General features: G+C 36.4%; 3 protein-coding genes across 3 annotated transcripts; 1 reads left to right on the top strand and 2 right to left on the bottom strand.

Moving 5' to 3' along the window:
• The first annotated feature begins 3,306 nt into the window (after window positions 1-3,306).
• Window positions 3,307-7,972, top strand: LOC110092442 (60S ribosomal protein L6-3). The gene is made up of 4 exons (XM_020817000.2): window positions 3,307-3,710; window positions 3,817-3,923; window positions 7,322-7,503; window positions 7,585-7,972. The coding sequence occupies exons 1-4, from the start codon at window positions 3,457-3,459 to the stop codon at window positions 7,738-7,740; spliced, it is 699 nt and encodes a 232-aa protein (XP_020672659.1). The 5' UTR covers window positions 3,307-3,456; the 3' UTR covers window positions 7,741-7,972.
• A 1,039-nt stretch (window positions 7,973-9,011) lies between these two features.
• Window positions 9,012-10,636, bottom strand: LOC110092418 (formin-like protein 16). The gene has a single exon (XM_020816950.2). It carries the CDS (start codon window positions 10,502-10,504, stop codon window positions 9,089-9,091), a length of 1,416 nt encoding a protein of 471 aa, XP_020672609.1. The 5' UTR covers window positions 10,505-10,636; the 3' UTR covers window positions 9,012-9,088.
• A 5,371-nt stretch (window positions 10,637-16,007) lies between these two features.
• Window positions 16,008-17,246, bottom strand: LOC110092443 (probable galacturonosyltransferase-like 6). Its single transcript, XM_020817002.2, has one exon. It carries the CDS (start codon window positions 17,174-17,176, stop codon window positions 16,100-16,102), a length of 1,077 nt encoding a protein of 358 aa, XP_020672661.1. The 5' UTR covers window positions 17,177-17,246; the 3' UTR covers window positions 16,008-16,099.
• Window positions 17,247-21,325: the final 4,079 nt, after the last annotated feature.

Here is a 21,325-nt window from a genome sequence, read left to right as displayed (position 1 = left end):
TTTATTTTGTTGCATTATTACGAATAAGCTAATATATTTATGATTTTATATTTTTTTACTTTGAAATATGGGGGGGCTTGAATTGAGTTTGTTCATGTATTTTTTTTTTTTTTTGCTAAAATTCAAATAGTTTTAGTCATTTGATTTATCTTGAGATTGGTGTCAATTAACACTCTTTTGATCACTAAAGTTAACAAAGTTAAAATTAAACATCATTTCAACATTATAAAATACTCTAATATATATATTTTTTATGTCAAATGTTGTACATGATCGTATAATTTTTTATTATCTATCTCTCACTTTATTAATCATTTGTTTAATATTTTGTAAAAATCTAAAATTTAAAGAGAATCAAGTATAAGCTAGCGAAATTTGCGGCATGATTCTTTGGCCTTCGGCCTATTTTGGAACAATTTTTTACTGTTGTTATGATATTAAAAATAGTTTATAAAAAATAATATTTGTATTTGATTTTTTTTTTTTGCAATTTTATCTTTAAAATTTAATTTTTATAAATTAAATTTTAAACTAATGAAAAAATATTTAAAAATAAAATAGAAATATTCAATCGCCCAATTTGATAAATAATACTTACAATATTATTTTCGTTTGTTCAATTTATTTTAATGACATAGATTAGGTTTCAGTCCTAAAAATCACATCTATCTATCTATCTAGATTTTTTAGTGTTCCTCTGTTCATCCTCTCGATGCCTCCAATTAGGTGGTGCAAATGATTCAAGCTTGAGTCTCAAGTCGTTTTTAACTCGACTTATTAACGAGATAATGAGTCAAATTTATCAAGTTTCGGGTTCAGTTTGAGCATATTTTCGAGTTTGTTGGATTATTGAGCTCGAGTTCAATAGAGATGAAAGCTTGGCTCGATAACTGCTCAATTTTGTGGGCGGAACACACGGATTCGAGGCAAGCATCTCACGCGCGAGCGATTGGCGTAATGCTTCGCTTGGGACGACTGTGTTAGAACAGCAGAATGCGGTGGAGAAAGAAGGTGGACGAAGCAAGAAATGCAGAACAGGGAAGAGGAAAAATATAAATAATATTGAATTGATTATAATACAGTGTACAGTAAAGTGTATATAAAGACAATAAAATGGCAGAGTAAGTAATAACAACACTAGTAGTTTAACGTTCGTTTAAAGCCTCCCTCAAATTAATCATTCTGTGAACAAATGGTTAATTTGCGAAGAAGGTTATGAAAGCGTGCGGTAGAGAACGACTTTGTTAAGATATCTGCAATCTGCTCTTCGGACGGAATGTGACTAAGAGAGATAGCGCCGGTCTTGAGATGCTGGCGAATGAACTGATAGTCTATCTCGATGTGCTTGGTGCGGGCGTGAAAGACTGGATTCCGAGCGAGGGCAATTGCAGAAGTGTTGTCACAATATATTTGTGTGGGGGAATTTTGTGGTAGATCGAGTTCGGCTGCGAGACGGTGCAACCAAATAACATCGGATGTGGCAGCCGAAAGAGCTTTTTGTTGCATATTTGACAAGTTTGGCGGGCAGAGTTTTGAGGAGTCTGGTTCGGTGTGTTGGCTGGCTGATTGGGTTGAGGCTGAACTTGTCCGGTGATAATATTCCGATTCTTGCCAGGGCGACGTGGAGGACGATTCTTGGATTGGTTAGAGGACATGGCATAGAAAGATGTATTACCGGAGTTGTTTGAAGCATCACGGGAGATCTCTTGATTAACGTTAATCTCTTCGCTGCACAGAAGAGAATAAAGATTATCAAGAGTCATCGGTAGGGGAGACGTGCGGATAGCATCTTTGAACGAATTGTAGGTAGACGGAAGCCCGTTAAGAATGTGTAGAATCACATCTTCCGTATCTACATTGGAACCAGAGGCAGAGATATTATCGACGATGGATTTGACGTGATTGAGATACTCTTGCATGGTCTTGTTCTGCATTTGAACGTGATGTAGCTCATTCTTGAGCTGAATGACACGGGACCGGCATGTAGGCTGTAGGCGCCGTTCAAGAACGAGCCAGACGTCATGAGCAGAGGTGTAAGAAATGGCATAAGGGAGGATTGTGGGAGAAATGGTTGAGAAGAGTGCGGAAAGAAGATTGTTATCCGCTAGATGCCAGCGCTGAGATGCCTGAGAGGCGGTGTCGGGAGGGCAAGAAGTGGTGCTGGTGAGGTGGCCGGCATAGCCATTTGCCGTGAATTTTTGAAGAAGCTGGATTTGCCAAATGGCATAGTTTTCGGTGGTGAGGGCATTGGGGACGAGGTTCTTGATGTTGGAGATTAGGAACTTGAGCTGCGGCGGAATGTGAATCTCTGGAGAGGAATCGTCGGAGAGAGCGGTAGAGGAGGGAGGGCGAGAATGAGTAGAATCTTGATCTTCCATAGATTGGCTCATGATACCATGTTAGAACAGCAGAATGCGGTGGAGAAAGAAGGTAGACGAAGCAAGAAACGCATAACAGGGAAGAGGAAAAATAGAAATAATATTGAATTGATTATAATACAGTGTACAGTAAAGTGTATATAAAGACAGTAAAATGGCAGAGTAAGTAATAACAACACTAGTTGTTTAACGTTCGTTTACAGACTGTGTTACCACTTTTGAAAATAATTTTATAGTATAAAAATTTCTAGTTTAATAAATTTTGTGCTATAAAGTTGTTTTAAAAAATAGTAAGAAAACAAATGATGGCTAAGGGGAGGATTTAACTTTAGTGAGATTTAGTAAATAATGTAAATTTAAATCCTGAGGGTGTTAAATTGTAAAAAACTATTTGTTATGACATATGTAAAATTCTAAAAAATTGTTTGGCAATGTAATTCATGATTTAAGACAGTTGTTTCATTTAGAAATTAAATTTAAAATGTTTTGATTTTAATTTACGTGTTAACTATGAGTTACTTATTAACTTTACTTTTAATTACCTTTAATAAGATATAATGATAAATAATATAATTAGAAGCCAACTTAATTATTATTGGTTAGCAAATTAACTTTTTAGAATTTAGTTATTAAATTACTAATTATGTAATTATTTTATTAAAACATAATTATTTAAATATTTTTTTAAAATACAAATTATTTAACTAATACTCATATTAATTAATAAAGTATTAAACTTTTTTAATTACAATTATACTACTAATAGCTATAATAACCAACAAATTACAAATATTAATTAAACCAAAAACCTATACTACTAAGTATTTAATTAAACAAAATTAAATTACTTAATTATACAATTAGTTATTTAATTAATCTAATTAATTGTTAATATTTAAATTATATTAATAATGCTAACTTAGATCACTTTATACTTTAGGAGGCGCTAGGGTTTGCTTTTCATCTTGTTCTCGTCACTCGTCCTTCGTCGCTTTTCCTCGTCTCCATTTTTTGTGGCCGCTTCGGCTTCGCGTGATCAGATTGGGGTTGTTTTAAGCTATATTGGCTTTTCGCTCAGATGGCGCCAAAGAAGCCCAGAACCACTAGCCGGAACCAAGATCTGATCCGCGGGATCGGTAAGTTTTCGCGATCGAAGATGTATCACAAGCGCGGCCTTTGGGCCATTAAAGAGAAGAACGGCGGCGTCTTTCCTCGCCATGAGCCGAAGGCTAAACCGGAAAAGCCTGCGGAGAAGCCACCGAAGTATTACCCAGCCGACGATGTGAAGGTTTCTTCTCGTGTTCACCGCAAGCACAAGCCGACCAAGCTTAGGTATGTAGGCATATTTGGCTTTTGATATTTTCTTTAATGAAAAACACTGACTTTTGATGTTTGATACTGATCTACTGGTTTATTGATGCGCGCATGTGGGGATTAGGGCTAGTATCACGCCGGGCACGATACTGATTCTTCTTGCCGGGAGGTTTATGGGAAAAAGGGTGGTTTTCTTAAAGCAGCTACCTTCTGGATTGCTTCTGATTACTGGTGAGATTTATTTGTTTATTTATATTTGCTTACAGTATCGATGAGAGCAATCGAATACACCCCTAAGAGATAACCTTATTATTGCATCCCTCCTTTATTCCTTTAATATTAGTTTTATGCTCTCCTTATTATTGCATCCCCCCTTTATTTTACACGCCTAAGAGACAACCTTATTTGATCATATCTTTAATAGGTATTATTCCCATCATTTTTATAGTTTACTGATTCTTCACTATTTTTAATTTTTAACAATTGTTAATATTCTCATTTTTGTTTATAATAACTTGGTTCATTAACGCCTTAGGCTCTTTTGGCATTGATTTTATATATTGTTTTCTATGCTATATAGTGCTATTTTGTGCTGAGTTGTCAAGTAAAGTTGATAGTTGTTTGTTTAAATCAAATTTAAGTTGCTTTTTAAAAGTGCTATAAGATTTGTGGATTGTTAGTAAAATAATGTCGGGCATTCACGAGTTGATAGAATGATTGAAATGGATATGCATTTCATGTAATTTTAATAGAATAACCTAATCTTAATTTGTTTATAATAAAATAAATACTTAATTAAGAAATACGATAGAATAATTAAAATTTATAAAAATATATTTCTTTAGTTGTTAAAATGAATATTATAAAATTAATTGTATTGTTCAAGGAAGAAATTAATTGTACTGTTGGATCTGATGATATCTCAATAGAGGTGTGGAAATGCTTAGGAGATGAAGGAATTTCTCGGCGTACTAAATTTTTGAATATTATTTTGAAGACTTAAAAGATGTCATATGAGTGGAGAATGAGTGTGTTGATTCTTATTTTCATGAATGAAGGTGATGCACAAGATTGTGCGAATTATAGAGGAATTAAGTTAATGTGCCATACTTTAAAACTATGGGATAGAGTTATGGAGCATAGGTTGCGTTGGACAATAATGTTTCTCAAAATCAATTTGGATCTTGCCAGGTAGGTTTACTATGGAAGATATACATTTATTGAGAGGTTTGATGGAGAAGTATAGAGAGAATAAGGAGGTTCTACATATGATTTTTATTGATTTAGAGAGAGCATATGATAAAGTTCCAAGAGAAGTGCTACGGAGAGTTCTACATAAGAAAGGGGTTGATAATGTTTATATTCAAGTCATTAAGGATATGTATACAGGAGCTGTTACTTGTGTTCAAGCACAATGTGGTTTGACCAAGTATTTTCCTATTTTAGTTGGATTACGTCAAGGATTAGCCTTAAGCTCATATATTTTTTCTTTCACAATGGATGTTCTCACTAGACATTTGCAACATGTTGTACCTTGTTGTATTTTTTTCTAATGATATTCTTCTTGTTGTTAAGACTAGAGACGGAGTTGAAGGTAAACTTGAATTATGGAGGTCAACTTTAGACTAAAGGCTTTTGTTTAAGTAGATCTAAAACTTAATATATGGAGTGTAATTTTAGAAATGATAGATCTAGTGGGGGGTTTTGACTTTGGGCGATCAAGTCATTAATAAAAGCGCACATTTTAGATATCTTGGGTCTATTATTCAGAGTGATGGTGAAATTGATGGAGATATTATTAGTAGAATTCAAGTTGAATGGTTGAAGTGGAGGAATGAATCGAGCTTGTTATGTGATTGAAAATTCCCTCTCAAACTTAAGGGAAAATCCTATAAGATGGTAGTGAGACCTGTAATGCTTTATGGTGCATAATGTTGGCCATTAAAAGAGAAGCATAATATTAAGTTAAGTGTTGTAGAGATGAGGATGCTCAGGTGGAGGAGTGGCTTTACTCTTAAAGACATGGTACAAAATGAGCATATACGTAAATAGGTTGGAGTAGCTCCAGTGGAAGATAAGATTACAGAGAGTCACCTTAGATGGTTTGGTCACATAAAACGGCAATCTTTCGATGACTCGGTTAGAAAAGTAGATGTATTAGATTTAACTTATGATAAGAAAGGTAGAGGTAGATCTAAAAAGACTTGGTTAAAAATATTAGAAATGACCTTTCTTTATTAGATTTAGATGGGAATTTGAATCTTAGCATGACACAATGGAGAAAAAGGATTCATGTAGCCAACCTCATGTAGTGGGATAAAGGCTTGTTGTTGTTGTTGTTCAAGGAAGAAAATATGCCAAATAGAGCCTTAATTAACCACCATTCATATTCATAAAGCATAGTTATTCTAATTGCAATTGTATGAATTTTTCCTTTAAATCTTCATAGAATTTCTTTATTCCATAATATGAGTTTAATCCTCCATTTAACCACTTAGTGTTAAATTTAAAAGTTATCTATTCATTAAATTTAAAAGTTATCTATTCATTTAACTCTTTGGGTTTTTTTCATAATATTTCCAATCTATTTAAACCTTTTAACACCTTGATATCACTTGATCTTTCAACAAATCTTATTGATAATTATCAATTTCATAACAAAATTGTGTTTTATGTACTTGATCTTTCTTCTATTAGTCTTAAACCCGTAGTTTGTGCAGTATTCGTGTGCTATTCTATGTATTCTCTTACATGGTTAGATGTCCCAACTATGATAAATACACCAAGTTTAGGTGCTGCACATCGAATATTTTGATAAACATCTCAAAGAGATATATATATATACAAAATCATTCTTGTTTTTTTAACTGTGAAACTATTTATTCATTCCACAAGTACTATATGCTTCTTATTGTTGCATCATACATGTTTTTAATAATTTTAGCACACCTTTGAGGCACCTTTTCTCCACTATATTTACTAATTTTAATGTACTCATCTTATGCTTTCATTTCTCATGTTTTAACATAGGTTTTACTAGTGAATGTTAGCTTTTAACATTAAGTCACCGGCCTTCAATTTTACTAACAATGAAGGATTTTTTTTTAATGCTCCTGCTCCCATCTTATTTGAGTGGAAGCCCAGCCTTTGATTATATGGATAGCATCATTTTTGTGAAATAATTGAGTTGCTAATATATTCCGAACTCGGTGTTATATTCAATTTTGAAATCTCAGAAGATAACCACGAGCTAAGAATTCAATGTACGAAAAATGTTGATTCTATTTAGACAAGCTGGAACATGAGATATAACATCAAACCAAACATCCCTCCCTTTATTATAAATAATGTAATATTACTACAAAAGAAAAAAAAAAAGAAAAAGAATGAACCAAAGTTCTCTTGTTTTCATATTTGCTAACTTAGCAACCCCAATTTTTGCTTAATGATGGTTTTGAAGGCTATACTTTTTGTCATACTAGTTAAATTTTGATGTAAATCTCTACCCATAGATTATAGTGGATATTTTATATTTCCTGTAGTGACCAGCCAAAATGACATTCAATCTTAGTCTATGCAATTGTAGATGTATCACTTAGTATGGATATTTGTTTTTCAACATCTGATAGGTCCCTTCAAGATCAATGGAGTTCCCCTTAGGCGTGTAAATCAGGCTTATGTCATCGGCACATCAACGAAGGTTGATATATCTGGGGTCAATGTTGATAAATTCACTGACAAATTCTTCAGCAAAGAAAAAGAAAGGAAGAAGAAGAAGACCGAGGGCGAGTTTTTTGAAGCTGATAAAGAGGTACTTACTGAACTTTTGATTTATATATCTCGAAAGTAACTGGGTACTTGGTCTGTTAATTCATTTGCATGAAAATTTTAGGAGAAGAAATCTCTACCCCAAGACAGGAAAGATGATCAGAAAGCAGTGGACGAGCCATTGCTGAAAGCTATAGATGCAGTATCCGATCTTCGTTCTTATCTAGGTGCCAGATTTTCTCTCAAAGACGGCATGAAACCTCATGAGCTCAAATTCTAGATTTCCTTCACCATATCTTATGATTGAGTTGCTAGTTTATTAGAGATGCGCTTGTTATTCTTCTCTAGTGCTGAAATATTGTCACGTTTCTGTTCTAAACTGTTTTTATTCCTCCATTAGTTTCAACTGCTGCGTTAAACTTTGTTTTAGAGCTTTTGTTTTCCTATCAATGGATATGAGTTTTGTTGGCTTAATGAAGAACTTAACATGTTGTTTCAGTGTGGTTTTATTATATTGTGCAAATTTGGTTGTGCCTCTGCTTGTGCTTTTTCTGCTTATTTGATTGTGTTGAATTGGCTGCACTCGTGACTGCCGTTGGTATTTGGAATAAGTAGCATGGAGTGCTATATGTATGATTTATTGTGCTATTATTGAGTGCAAAATCTTTATATTTCACTTCTCTCCTATTTATTCCACCCATAAGAGTTCTCCCTCTCCCTCCCTCCCTACACTAGGAAAATCTTAATCCAACAACCCCATCTCCTTCCAGTATTTAAATTATCCATTGAAGTAACTTTTGTTCCATCGATAATCTTCAACATATTAAAGGATCTTAGAATCAAACCTATACATTATGATATTCTGATATAAATTATATTCGGATGAGTTTGAATTCTTAAATATATTTTAAAATTAGAGTAATGTATAATGTTAATACCAGCTCCTATCTCAATCGCTCTCAGCAGTTCTTTGCTTGAACACATGAAATTATTACGCACCTCATGTTGTTCAGAGTCCAATTAGGATGTGCTATGTCACAAATATGTTATGTATTGATATTTTGTACTACTATGTATCGGATGATATGATATTTCTTGATTGATCTTCATATGGTGACCGCATCTAATAATATTTTCTCAAACATTGATGAAATTCCCTACATGCTATATTGTTGAAATTGCAAAATTGCCCGCTGCTTTATGAATATTTGGTCCAGTTACATAAATTAGACTACGGTTTTAATTTATAGTTATAACTTAACCATCATTTGGATATAACTTAACCATTTAAAGGTTCCACCATTGTCGTCGTTATCATCATCATCATGGTTTTGTCCCACAACTATTTGGATCAACACGCTGAGGCTTAATGTGGTTGGTGTGCGAGCACGGTTGAGAACTCTCCATTCCGGATTTGAATCCCCTCTACTATGGCCTCGCCTCTTCAGTGGGGCAAGGCATGTGTGGGCCTTATGCCGGTGGGTGGCCTTATTAGGTTTCGCTATGGATTAGTTACGTCGTCCTCAAAAGAAAAGGTTGTTCTCAGCCATGTTTTTCTAATCAAAATTTTTGAAGTCAATTTAATTATTATGATGTTCCCACAAATTTGCGGAGATTTCATGCTTGGCCTAAACATGTATCTGCTCAAAGGAAAACCCATCTTCTTCTTCCTCCGAATCAGAACCCGACAATGAATTATCCGACAAGAACCGAACTGGCAAGTTTGGAAACCTGGCAGTAATTCTCTCCTCCTTCACCGACGCCAGTTTTAACTCTGGTAATCTTTCCGGCGTTTCTTCCATCGGTCGTGGCGGCGGCGGCGTCAGGGTTTTCTGCTGCTGCAGCTGCTTCTTCTTCTGCAGGTTCCTTGTAATATCAACACAAGCCTGATCCACCATTCCTAAGAAATCTCTCACTATAACAAACAGCTGAAGCGGCTTCGCAGCATTGTCCTTGGACGCCGCAGGCTGATAATACTCAATAGTCCTCCGCACCTTATCCATCACACTCTTCTTCTCCTCCTTAACCTTTTCAATCTCTTCCACAGCCGCCTCCAGAAACCTCGTCATTTCTTTCATAAATTCTCCTTCTTCCTCCTTCCAACTCTTCATCAATTGCCAGATCTCCGCAACTCGAGCCGTTAGGGATTCACAGCCGCCTGCGACGGCATCGTGGTCGATCCCAGCTGCCTTCTTCACATTAGTGAAATCCGCACTGAGTCCACCAACGATCGGTAGACCTAACATCATATACTCCCGTTCCCTCTCCTCCCTCGCCTGCCGATGTGCTTCTGGATCCTCCCCGCTCCTAAAATTCCGGCTTGCGGATCGCAGAATACTGGAGCTTCGATTGACGGCGGTGCATCGTTTTCCTTCGGACCGTACAACCTCCTCAACGACGAAGTGGAGCAGAGTTGTTTTCCCATCCGTGCTCTTCACGTCGGAGAGCTTACGGAGGGCGGTGAGATCAAAAGCCTGCGCGTTTCCCCGGGCCGTGCCGGCATTCATCCTGTTCCCGGCCTTAAGAATGGCTTCAAGGAGCTTGAGGAATAGATCCCGTGTACGGAGCTCGTTGCAGGCGAGATCGAGGGTTTGCAAAGATTGCCTGAGGTGAAGGATTTCCGGTTCGTAGATGGATCGGCGGAAATGGAAGGCGGAGATGCGGGGAAAGGCTGTGGGGACCGCGCGGAGGATGTGGAAGAGGAAGGAGTCTGCATCGGCAAGGTGAGACGGGTTGCCGGTGAAGGAAATGATTAGGGATACCTCCTCGGGAGTGAGGGAGATGCGGGAGAGCTTGTCGAGTGTGTCGGCGGCGAGAGACTGGCCGTCCTGGAGGCCGTCGAGGATCTCCTGACGGCTGACGGCGATTGTCCGAAGGACGATCGCGATGTTCTGCGACTTGCGGGGGTCGAGGAGGCGGACTTGAGCGGGATTGTTGGGAATGATGACGGCAGAGCCTGTTTTGGAGACGGCTGAGGTGTCGCCGGCGTTGGAATTTGGTGGTTTGCGGTTGGTGGCGACGTAGCCGAACAGGGCCTCCATCATATCATCATCGAACCTGCGAGTTGGTTTGAGCAAAGTGGTTTGTTAATATTTAATTCACTCAAATAGCGTAATTTGCTAATTGAAAATTGCTACATTTGTTGAACAACTGATGTTGATCTTCTCGGCTCGATTATATTTTTATATTTAAAAATTAAATTAGACGGCTTAGGCTTCGTTTGTTTGGAATATTTTTTTTTTTATATTTTTAAAATAATTTTTTAGTAATACTTTTTTTAAATTAAAATTTTTTTATTAAAAGTTTATGTCACAAAATCTTGAATTTCATTTGAAATAATTTTCTTATTTTTTTAAATATTTTTTTAATACAAAATTTTTTTATTTTAATTATAATTAGAAATAGAAGGTTTATAACTAAGTTTTAGTAAATCCTAAGGGGTTTTAGTTTCATATTCACTTTTTTTTCTTTTAATAAGAAGTTGACCTTGTCAGATGTGCTTACATTTGGAAGCTTTCCGTATTAGAAGTCAAAGATCTAATACGCCAATACGCGTCGTGGAATCGCGTCATCAAGAGGAAAAGAAAAAGCTCGTGGTATTGTTGTAAATGAAAAGATAACTAATAATAAATATATATTTTTTAACGAAATTGTGCGGAAAATAATGAAAAATTTCCTATGAATAATCCACATTTCAGTAAGAATTCATCCAAATATCTAAAAATTTAATTAAACTATCTTTTGTTTTTTTTTGCAATTTTCGGCGGAGGTGCCTTAGAGGGCCTTGGCTGGGCGGCGAACGCCATGGAAGAGGAATTGATGGAGTCGGACGGCAAAAGAGGAATCTTTTGGGTGCGACGTTCGTCCTGCCTCCGCCGGAGGTTGGTCTGCTCGGCCGGCAAGAGGCCGTCTTCCTTATCAGGGGATCCTCGGAGAAGATTATTGCAATGATCGCAGCGCCTGGGTGCGGCGTCATCGAGGCTTCGCCAGTAGAGGACATCCAGGCCGTTTTCATCGACGATAACGCCTTTGAGAGCGGGTTCCGGCTTGCGCCGGAAGGGTGGTGTCGGGGTGGGATTTAGCCGGCGTCGTTTAGCGGTGAAGTGGTGGAAGGCTAAGAAGAGGAGGGCGGATAGAACGAAGCTGCTAGCGGCCGTGGCGACCACGGCCGTGACTACTTTTTTTTTGGTGGAATTTTGTGCCGGCGGGGAAGGAGAGGAGGAAGATGAAGAAGATAAAGAGGTTGGAGGAGAGATGGGGACGGTGGTAGAGGGGAAGGTCTGAATGTTTTGTGGAGGAGCGGTGGATTGGAGAAGATGGCGCAGAGGATTAGAAGAGAGGGAGAGAGGGAAGAGAGAATAGAGGAGGAGAAGGGAGAGAGCGAGGCGTCGAAGGGCTATTGAATCCATGGTTGAGAGAAATTGAGAGAGAGAGAGAGAGAGAGAGAGAGAGAGCGAGAGAGAGAGAGGGAGAGGGATTTTGTTGTATTGGTGGGAAGTAGAAGGAAGCAGGCTGCCGTTCATTTCTTGGCTTGTGGCAAGTGGAACGAAGCTTGGTTATATTAGTACCTGATTTGAATTGAAAAAAAAAAAAAAACTTTTTAAGGAAAACATTGATTTTAAATAACAACACAACAATAATAACATCAAACTTTTATCTCACTACGTAGGATCGGCTACATGAATCTTTTTTTCATCATTGTATCATGTTAAAAGTCAAAATTCTCATTTAAATCTAATAAAAAAAGATCATTTCTAATATTTTCTAACTAAGTCTTTTTAGACCTATCTCTATCTTTTCATATCTAAGTCAAATCTAATATCTCAACTTTCTTAATATTAGTGAAGGTGTATATGCTACTAGCATAGCCTTGAGAGAACTAGTTAGTCATCCCATTTAGTGCAGCAATTAAACCTAGAAGCCTAGCACAAATTTGCTAACCCAAACACCTGGCTTAGAACACAAGCCACTTGCTTTGCCTTTTTTTCTTTGATCATATATTAGTTAAATAATTCAGACTCTCCCCTACTGTCAAAGTAGCTCTTCTTCCTTACGTACTTTACACTTATCCCTTCTTTCAAAGTTGAATGCTTCTAAGAACCCCTATCAACCACTCGCATAGATCCATCCTCTACTTTTTCAAAATACTTAAAAAATATTCTATTTATGTGGCATATTCACTTCACAACTAACAAATCAATGTGCTTTTACTACTAATAGCTAAATATCAAGGGCATGCCTTTTAGAAATATTATTATTATTGTTTTGTCCTGAAATATTTGTGGCGATAGAGAGATATAAAGTTTAGCATCATAACTTTGTACGAATATCCAACATACAAATTTATAAAAGAGTAGGGTGCAACATTCATGAGTGATACCAAGATTTTTATGTGAAAAATCCTGAAAAGAGGAAAAACTACGGGTCTGACCCAGCTTGAATGAATCAACTAGTATTATGGTTGATTACAAATAATACCCTTCCTTAGAGGAGGGTGTTGGCTCAAGTAGAAGATACACATTGTAGAAAGCACATTACATAATTAGAAAATAACATAACAGTTGTTCTTAAGAGAATGTTTGCGTGTTTATTTGGTTTATATGAGCGTAGTGGGTGATGAACGGTGCTCAGAAGGATCGTAATCGGCAAGCGACGGTGTTCAGAGAGACTGTAGTTGGTGGGCAACGAAGGTCGGAAGGACTGTAGTCGGGCAACGGTGGTCGAAAAGACTGTAGTTGGTGGGCGACAGAGATCAGAAGGACCGTAGTTAGACAACGAGGGTAGGAAGGACTATAATAGATATGCCAGGTGGTTAAAGAGATCATAATCAACGGATGACAGTGGTTCGATAGACCATAGTCATAGGGTGACAATATTTAGGAGGAGATCTGATGTGAGTAGCATCCATGAAGAGTTTCGACGATAGTCTGAGAACAGACAAAAGCTTGACCACAATCAATGATATGGAAGAACTCCGATAGTGGCCTAACTGGATGGAAAGTTCAAGAGTCCTCTCAAGCTTTTTCTTTTTCTACTCATCTTTCATGTGAAGAATGAGGTTAGTAAATATGGAGAAAATTAAGGACATGTTAGGAGTGTTCCATCGGATGACCCATATTGATTCCCTTGATCATGAATCATTTATTGAGAATTTTAGTGCCTTAGTGGTGTTAGAATTTAGTGATCTTGGGCTCGTTACATTTGTCTCGTCGAGCCACTTGATTCGACTATAAGCATGTCATATATTGAATATCATTTGACCATCCAATTAATGCTCAAAAGCTTCTCAGAATGCTTTGTTCTTTTGATTTGAGCTCATTTAAGCTCAAATTGGACTGAATTTGGTGTCATTCGGTTCGTCTTCTCGAGATGCTCAATTTGACTATAAGCTTGCTGAAATTGGAGTTTGGATTATCTTAAGTTTTAATTTAAAAGCTTTTCAATTTATATTTGCATCGAGCTTTGTGTCCCATCAAGATAATTTTTTGTGACATATCATTTGCCTATATACGATCTCCAATCCATTGCATAGTTGTCATGAGAACTCCTACCATCAAATATTTACCAAAAAAAAACTCCAACAATAATGACAAGGTATGCGCATGTCTATAAAAACCTTCCATGCAAATTGTACAGGCTGCCCGAAGAATGCTCAATAGTCACACATAAACAGAGAGAATTTGAAACCCAAGAATCTTAAGTAGAGCCTACAATATAACTCAACAAACTTAATCCAATTCGGATAGTACCTCACAAAATGGTAAGTGGGAAGAGAGATTTTCACCAAATAATATCTCAATCATTATAAAAGATGCTGAAGATCCTAATATTTGGATGTGGTGAGCTAAGTTGTTCAATACAATTTGGGACTCAATATATAACCCAAATACAGGCTTTGCCAAAATACTTGCAATGGAATTGCACATTGCCTATTTGGGCTATGAAAACTTTTTTTTTTTAATATAATCATACCTGCATTTATTGTCATAAGTAGGGGTGTCAATATTTGACACGACCCGAAAACCCCGGGTCAACCCGAACCCGAAACGGGTCGGGTTCGGGTTCATCATTTCGACCAGTTTCAAAAATCGGGTCGGTTTCGGGTTAACCCTTTGACCCGAAATTGACCTGAAAGTGATCCAATTTTGAACCGAAAACCTGATTTTGACCCGGCAACCCCGAGATTGACCAGAAAAGAGGAGATTGACCCGTTTTGATCGAAAATTAGCCATTTTTTTTGTTGGAAACGGGTCATTCGGGTCGTGTCAAGTTGACTCGGACCCGAAGCGGGTCGGGTTCGGGTCCGAAAAACCGATCCGTTTTTAAAAACGGGTCGGGTTCGGGTTGACCCGAATAGTGTCGGGTCAGTTTCGAACCTGAACCCGACCCGTGACCTGAAATTGACACCCCTAGTCATAAGTCTCCTTTCTAACTTGTAAGTCAAATCAATTAACCTTTCTCTAGATATAAGCCCTAACCCAATTGATTGGGCCGATATAAAGTATCTAAAAGCATTTATCTTAAATAGCACACTCCGGGATTTAAAGTGGTAGGATTTTTTTTTCATTATTATCTTTTCAACTCATTTTTCATTCATCTTTTATTGCATTACTGAAAATAAATAAACAGTGAAAAATATAATTATATTTCTATAGTCAATATTTATATTTTACTATAAAATCTCGAGTTTGAAACAACATGGACAATAGCCACAATTGCTACAAAAGAATACATATAACTAGACAACTTTTCCTTATCAATCATAAATGATGCCATTTCTGGTGATTGGAAAAAGTTGATAAAATATACTAGACACAAGTTGTACAAAATGAGTTCCATTATAGAAGTTGGAAAAATCTTGTGGCATAAGAGTTGCCTTCAATATATCATTTGTTATATATTTGATTGTACTCATTTAAGAAGGGGAGAACAAAATCAAGAAAACTAGCATAAAATGTGGTGTTGGCCAAAGCAGTCAAAGTTCATTTTGATGGCGTGTATTGATCTCATAAGCAATGGTGCATGTTGACATTATTAATATTGGTAGGTGATAAAGTCACTGTGTATTGGTATAGTCAAGTGAGAACAGTTAGAGGATTGTAGTCAGGTGATAATAATTGAAGTATCATTGTAAGGTAGCCATGGTTGGATGATCATTATCAAGTGAAGGAGGTCGGAGGGCTATAATCGGGCAATAATTTTTGTACAATTGTATATGGGCAATAGAGTCTAGAGGATTGTAGACTGGCGATGGTTCTCGAATAATCCTTTATGGGGCTATGGTAGTTGGAGGCTCGTAATTGAGCCATGATTATCAAATATTAATAGAAGCAAGAAAAGAAATCTCATAGAATTTTTTTTTTTTTTTTTTGTAACGATGAATAATAAATATATCAAACTATTAACTTGAATCTGCGCCTTTAAAATGTTACTTTTTCATTTAACCAACAGCCTATGGTGGCTTCACACTATCACTTTTGAATGATTCAAAAAGCAAAGAAAAAAATAAAATAAAATGGATCAAGAAAAGAAACTTTTTCAAAAGAATGAAATAACTGTCCAACAATCTCTGCAATGCTATACAATACCGGATTACACGACTAAATAATTGAATCATATCCTATCTACAATGAAATGCTTCAAGAAATGGAAAGGGAAGAGGAAGAAGATGGTGTGACCGCCGTCGAAAATAGGTCGTAGACTTTCCAAAGGTGATCGATAGGACAAGGTTTCCCGGCATCCATCCGATCCCACGGCTTCCCCTTTCCACTCCAATGGAGAAGGCTCACGGGCCCTGGATGCAGAACACGACAGCTTTCTTTCAAGTTATCGCCTCCGAGCCCGTGCTGGTTCCACCGATGATCCAAACCCTCCACCTCACCGGCGAATACCAGGAGAAATGGCGGTAGAGAACCTAAATCGTAGATCCTATTCCGCTTCTGTACCTCCATCCATCTCTCGATTTTCCGACTGTAGCCCTTCGCCCGCCACCGATTCAGATCCAACACCATCACGCCCGTGTTGAAGTAGCACGGCCTGCGACGGCGTCCCTCGAAGGGCAGGCGCCCCCACGGCCCTTTCCAGAACGAGGCAGTGAAGTAGCGGGAGAAATTGGCGTGGCAGTACTCCGGCGCCGCCACGGCGGCGGACTTGGCGGCGTTCAAGGCTGTGGATGCTGAGTCCCAGAGGAGGCGGATGTCGTCGACGACCAGAATGTCGGAGTCAAGATAGATGACGCGGCGGACGCAAAGGGGGAGGAGATCACCGAGATAGTTGCGGGCGTAGTTCAGGGGTGTTTCAAGGGCGGGCCGGATCGAACCGGAGATGAGCCCGCGTACGCGATCTTCGCGGAACCGATGGGCACTGAATCGGAGCGATGGAAATATAGTGCGCATCGCGGCAGCGAGCTCGTCGCCTGAATTGCCGGAATCGGAGACTCCGGCTGTGGTAAGGAAGTGGAAGAAGAGCGAATCAGGGCAGGAGGTATGGCGAAGAATGGAGTGGACGGCGGCGATCGATCCGCGGAGGTAATGTGCATCGAGGGTCATGGCGATGTGGACGAGGTCGGGATCGCAGTCGCCGGCAGTGCAGGCGGGGCAGGTGTCGGCGTCGCGGAATTTGGGAGCTTCCGAGTAGGTGAAGAAGGTGGAGGAGGGGAGAGCCGCAGCGAAAGCGACGGACATTAGTAAGAGAAAGAAGACGGCCACGCTGGCCATGGTTTCGCCGGCGACGGCTACTGTGGAGAAATGCTTTTCCGCTTCGAGGAGCAATTGGCCGCAGAAGCCATCGTGCTAATTACTTTATAGAATGAAGTAACTGATAAAGGAGAGAATGGAACGAGTAAAGAGCCACGCGGTGTGGTAATTGCGTTGATGGCTCGCAACTTTGAATTGGAATCCTCTCTATATATCAATAATAATAACAATAATTAAAATACCAAATTTTAATTTAAAAATATATTCTAATATAAATTATGTTTATTTAATACGCAATTTTTTGGATTTTCAGCTCTATATTGTTTACTAAATGTTTTATTATGATCATTTCAACATAATTAAATTTAATTTTATCTGAGAGAAATTTAAATTTTTATTAATATATGTACAGGATATTATATTTATTCTAAAATAAATTTAATGATTACAGGATTAATTATTATCTAAATTTTATATTGGTTTAAAATTGATTATAAATTTTCATTTTAATTATTTTGATTAAATTTATATTTTATAATTTGTAAAAATAAAAATAAAATTTAATTGTTTAGAGGAAATTGAAGGATTTGAATTCTTGATTATTTTTAAATAAGTTTAAACTTTTTTTTTGGTAATTGAAACCGCGTTGGATGGGTTGGTCCAATATAAAAAAAGAAAAATTGTTGGAGAGGTAGCTGACTCCAGCTGTCTATCTTTGGGGGTAACAGCGTGTATTTATGCTTTTATATTATTCGTTTTATTTAAAAAATTTAATTAATTTATTATAGGTTGAAAATCAATTAAAATATATGTCATAATAGACTTAAAAATAATTATAATGAACTTTAAAATTCTTAGATCTATCAAATGATTGCTATTCATCTTTAAAAAGATAAAAGAATTTTTAAGCCCATTCCAACAAAAAATTGCTGATGAAATAGATGATGTACATCATAGTTTTCCACAAAATTTTAATATATAGATAAAATTTTTATGAGATCAAATTTTTTTTATGTGAAAAATACATAAAAGTAAAAAATCATAGGAATTAGCTCAACTGACAATGACATAGCAAGAATTTTTTCTCGTGAGAACAATTTATATATTCCAAATATTCTCTATTTTTTTTTTTTTGTGCTTTAGATTGCCATTGGATATATATATATATATATATATATATGGAATTGAAATAAAGTCAATCCATTAGTAAATGTTCAATTAACCAATACATTCAAATGATAATAATTCTGATATAAGCCAACAATAAAGTAATATAGCAAGAATGAAAGAAAAATACCCATCCCACATAAAACATAAGCATAATAAACTACTACAAAAGAAAACAATACAAAAAATAGTTTATTGATGGTAACCCTGCATATATATATATATATATGGAATTGAAATAAAGTCAATCCATTAGTAAATGTTCAATTAACCAATACATTCAAATGATAATAATTCTGATATAAGCCAACAATAAAGTAATATAGCAAGAATGAAAGAAAAATACCCATCCCACATAAAACATAAGCATAATAAACTACTACAAAAGAAAACAATACAAAAAATAGTTTATTGATGGTAACCCTGCTCCTGAGATGGCGGCCCACCAAACACGTCTGAAGGATCTTCTAAAAAAGACAAGGGATGAGTTTGATAAATCAAAATGAGCAAGTAACCACTAGAGGAATAGAACATGAAGTATGAACAATCGAAATAGAGGAAACTAACCTATAATCACTATATCAAAATATGTCATGAGATATGATATGTTTTCTACATCTTCTAATATGCATGTATATATGTCAAATAGCTATTGAAGCCAAATTATTATAATATTTACAAATGCACCACACTAGGTACCCATATACCTCACAATAGCTTGTAAGTCATATCTCATTTCCAATTCATATCCATCTATATTTTCTTGTTTATATAGTTATTTTCAGCTTATCATATATCCATCATCGGGAAAGTAAACACCAACCCAAAGAAATCCAATGATTTCATGTAGAGTTGTTACTCTAGGATCCCGTCAACCCCGACTAGCCAACAATCAATAGAGTTCTACCAAAATATATACAATCATACATGACCAATATTTTTATTAATAACCAACAAATATATATAAATCAACATGTCAAGTATAGTTTGCAAGAAACTATGATAAAGCACCATATATGATATTCATGAAAGCTCTAAATCATAACAGAAATAAGCATATATCCTAAATTCATTTTATTGATATTGGCCTAAGTTTGTACTCCAGTCCCATGATTCCATATATTTGTAGAATAGGACTCTCTTCTCACGAAGACCATTGCGAAGAAAGATGTAAAATGATTTTGTTCTTCAATGCGTTTAGCCGCTTATAGAGGCGAGGATAATTTGGATAGATTTGTAGTTTGCTGTTGGAGAGTGATGAGTTGACAATCCTCATTAGTATTTTGCCACTCCGATAATTTGGTGATATGCTAAGGAGAAAAGAGGAAAAGACTCGACGATAATTGCATCATTTGATTTTCATCTAACTACATCATTCAGAGCTTAGTCTTTTATCCTAAATTTATTGTAACTCTAATCTTTAGAGCATTTCTTCACTCTTATTATTATAAATTTTCTTCTATTTTATTTCCTTTTTTGGAAGAGCTCAATTTAGTGGGAATTTTATTTTTGAACTTCCTAGCTATATAGTGAAACTAACCAATGTAATGCATGGCTTATGCTGTACAATCAGGCCATATAAACTCTTGTGTGCCTTGTCTCTTATCTCTCTTAATCTCTTCATATGGTTATCATTAGAAATATTTATTTCACTAATAAATTGATTGTATATATGTTGCCATATGGTGTAGTTTGGCATATACAGCACAATAGTCTTCTTCCTCACCCTCACAAGGACATGATGATTATTGATTGCACATGTTAAACCTAATTTTTTTTTATGTGGGCAACACTAGAGCTTACTGTAAGACTTAAAAAGATCATGACATAATAGATGGCAGAGAGGAAAAAACTATGAAGAGAGAGATCTAAGGATTTAATTAATGGATCCAAGTATTTCCAAATAACAATCTCTTCTCCTAAAGTTGTCCAATGATCCTTTATTTATGGAATTATGGAGGTACAAGAAAAGCTATATATAAAGAATATAATTATTTATATAAGGTGAGTAGCACAACAAATATGTAGTTAAAAAAATATAAAAATATATATGAACACTTAACATATAAATAGTTATTAGTTTAGTGGACTTGCCAAATGATGAGTGATGAGTGACAAATGAGTATGTCTAGTGACAAGTGGCATTTGATCCCCCAAGTGATGAATGAAGATTGGGCATGCTGAGTGGTCTCAATGAGTGATGAGTAGTGAGTGAGCCTGTCAAGTGATGAGTTGGATCAGGTATCTGATTGGTTCATTATGAAGCTAACAAGCTCATAGCAAATTTTGAAAATCCCGAAAGAGTTTATGGAGAGTCCTTAGAGAATTTTTGAAGAGTTTACCATGGCCTTTACTGAGTGACCCATAACTCTTGGTGAGTGCAACTTAATCTTTGACAAGTATGTTTTTAGCTTTCCTCACCTCTAGGGGAAATTATTGTGTACGCAATCCGAATGTGTTCGATGTGCGTACACACTGTTTATTTTATTGTGTATTTTTTGATACATAATTTTTTCGTGGCAAAATAAGTAGCAAATAAATAATACTCACTAAATACACAAAAAATACGTAAAAAATACGTAGAAAAAATTATGTATAAAAAAATACGTAACAAAATAAGCAGTGTGTACGCACATCCAAACACGTTCGGATTACGTACACAATAATTTCTCCACCTCTAGATACATTGAGCTGCATCGATCCAACCTATCTGCAAGCATCTCTTATCAATCATCAAACCTAATGATGGGATATCAACATATGATAGTAACGCCCTACCAACTAAATGTTTATCCTCTCTCATTTAATTGCTCGGCTCCCATTGAAGACCTTCGTAGAACGGTATAAGGAATTAGGCCTATAAATAAATTTGCTTCATGCATTAACATGTTTTACATTCGAATAATTTATTAAGATTTTACCTTTTTTTAGAGGAAAATTTCGTCTCTTTCTTCCAGCTCTCTAGCATTTTTACTATAATTGAACCGTGGATGTAGGCTACAG

This window comes from Dendrobium catenatum, unplaced genomic scaffold (assembly GCF_001605985.2).
Source record: "Dendrobium catenatum unplaced genomic scaffold, ASM160598v2 fragScaff_scaffold_29, whole genome shotgun sequence".
In the NCBI taxonomy this organism is placed as follows: Eukaryota; Viridiplantae; Streptophyta; class Magnoliopsida; order Asparagales; family Orchidaceae; genus Dendrobium; species Dendrobium catenatum.
This window is presented reverse-complemented; position numbering and strand designations above follow the sequence as displayed.

Bases quoted from the DNA above. Each gene is read 5' to 3' on its own strand.
- LOC110092443 (XM_020817002.2), bottom strand. From the start codon at position 17,176: ATGGCCAGCGTGGCCGTCTTCTTTCTCTTACTAATGTCCGTCGCTTTC.
- LOC110092418 (XM_020816950.2), bottom strand. From the start codon at position 10,504: ATGATGGAGGCCCTGTTCGGCTACGTCGCCACCAACCGCAAACCACCA.
- LOC110092442 (XM_020817000.2), top strand. From the start codon at position 3,457: ATGGCGCCAAAGAAGCCCAGAACCACTAGCCGGAACCAAGATCTGATC. The intron at 3,924-7,321 runs GTGAGATTTATT...AACATCTGATAG, and splicing joins TGGATTGCTTCTGATTACTG to GTCCCTTCAAGATCAATGGA. The intron at 7,504-7,584 runs GTACTTACTGAA...TGAAAATTTTAG, and splicing joins TTTTTGAAGCTGATAAAGAG to GAGAAGAAATCTCTACCCCA.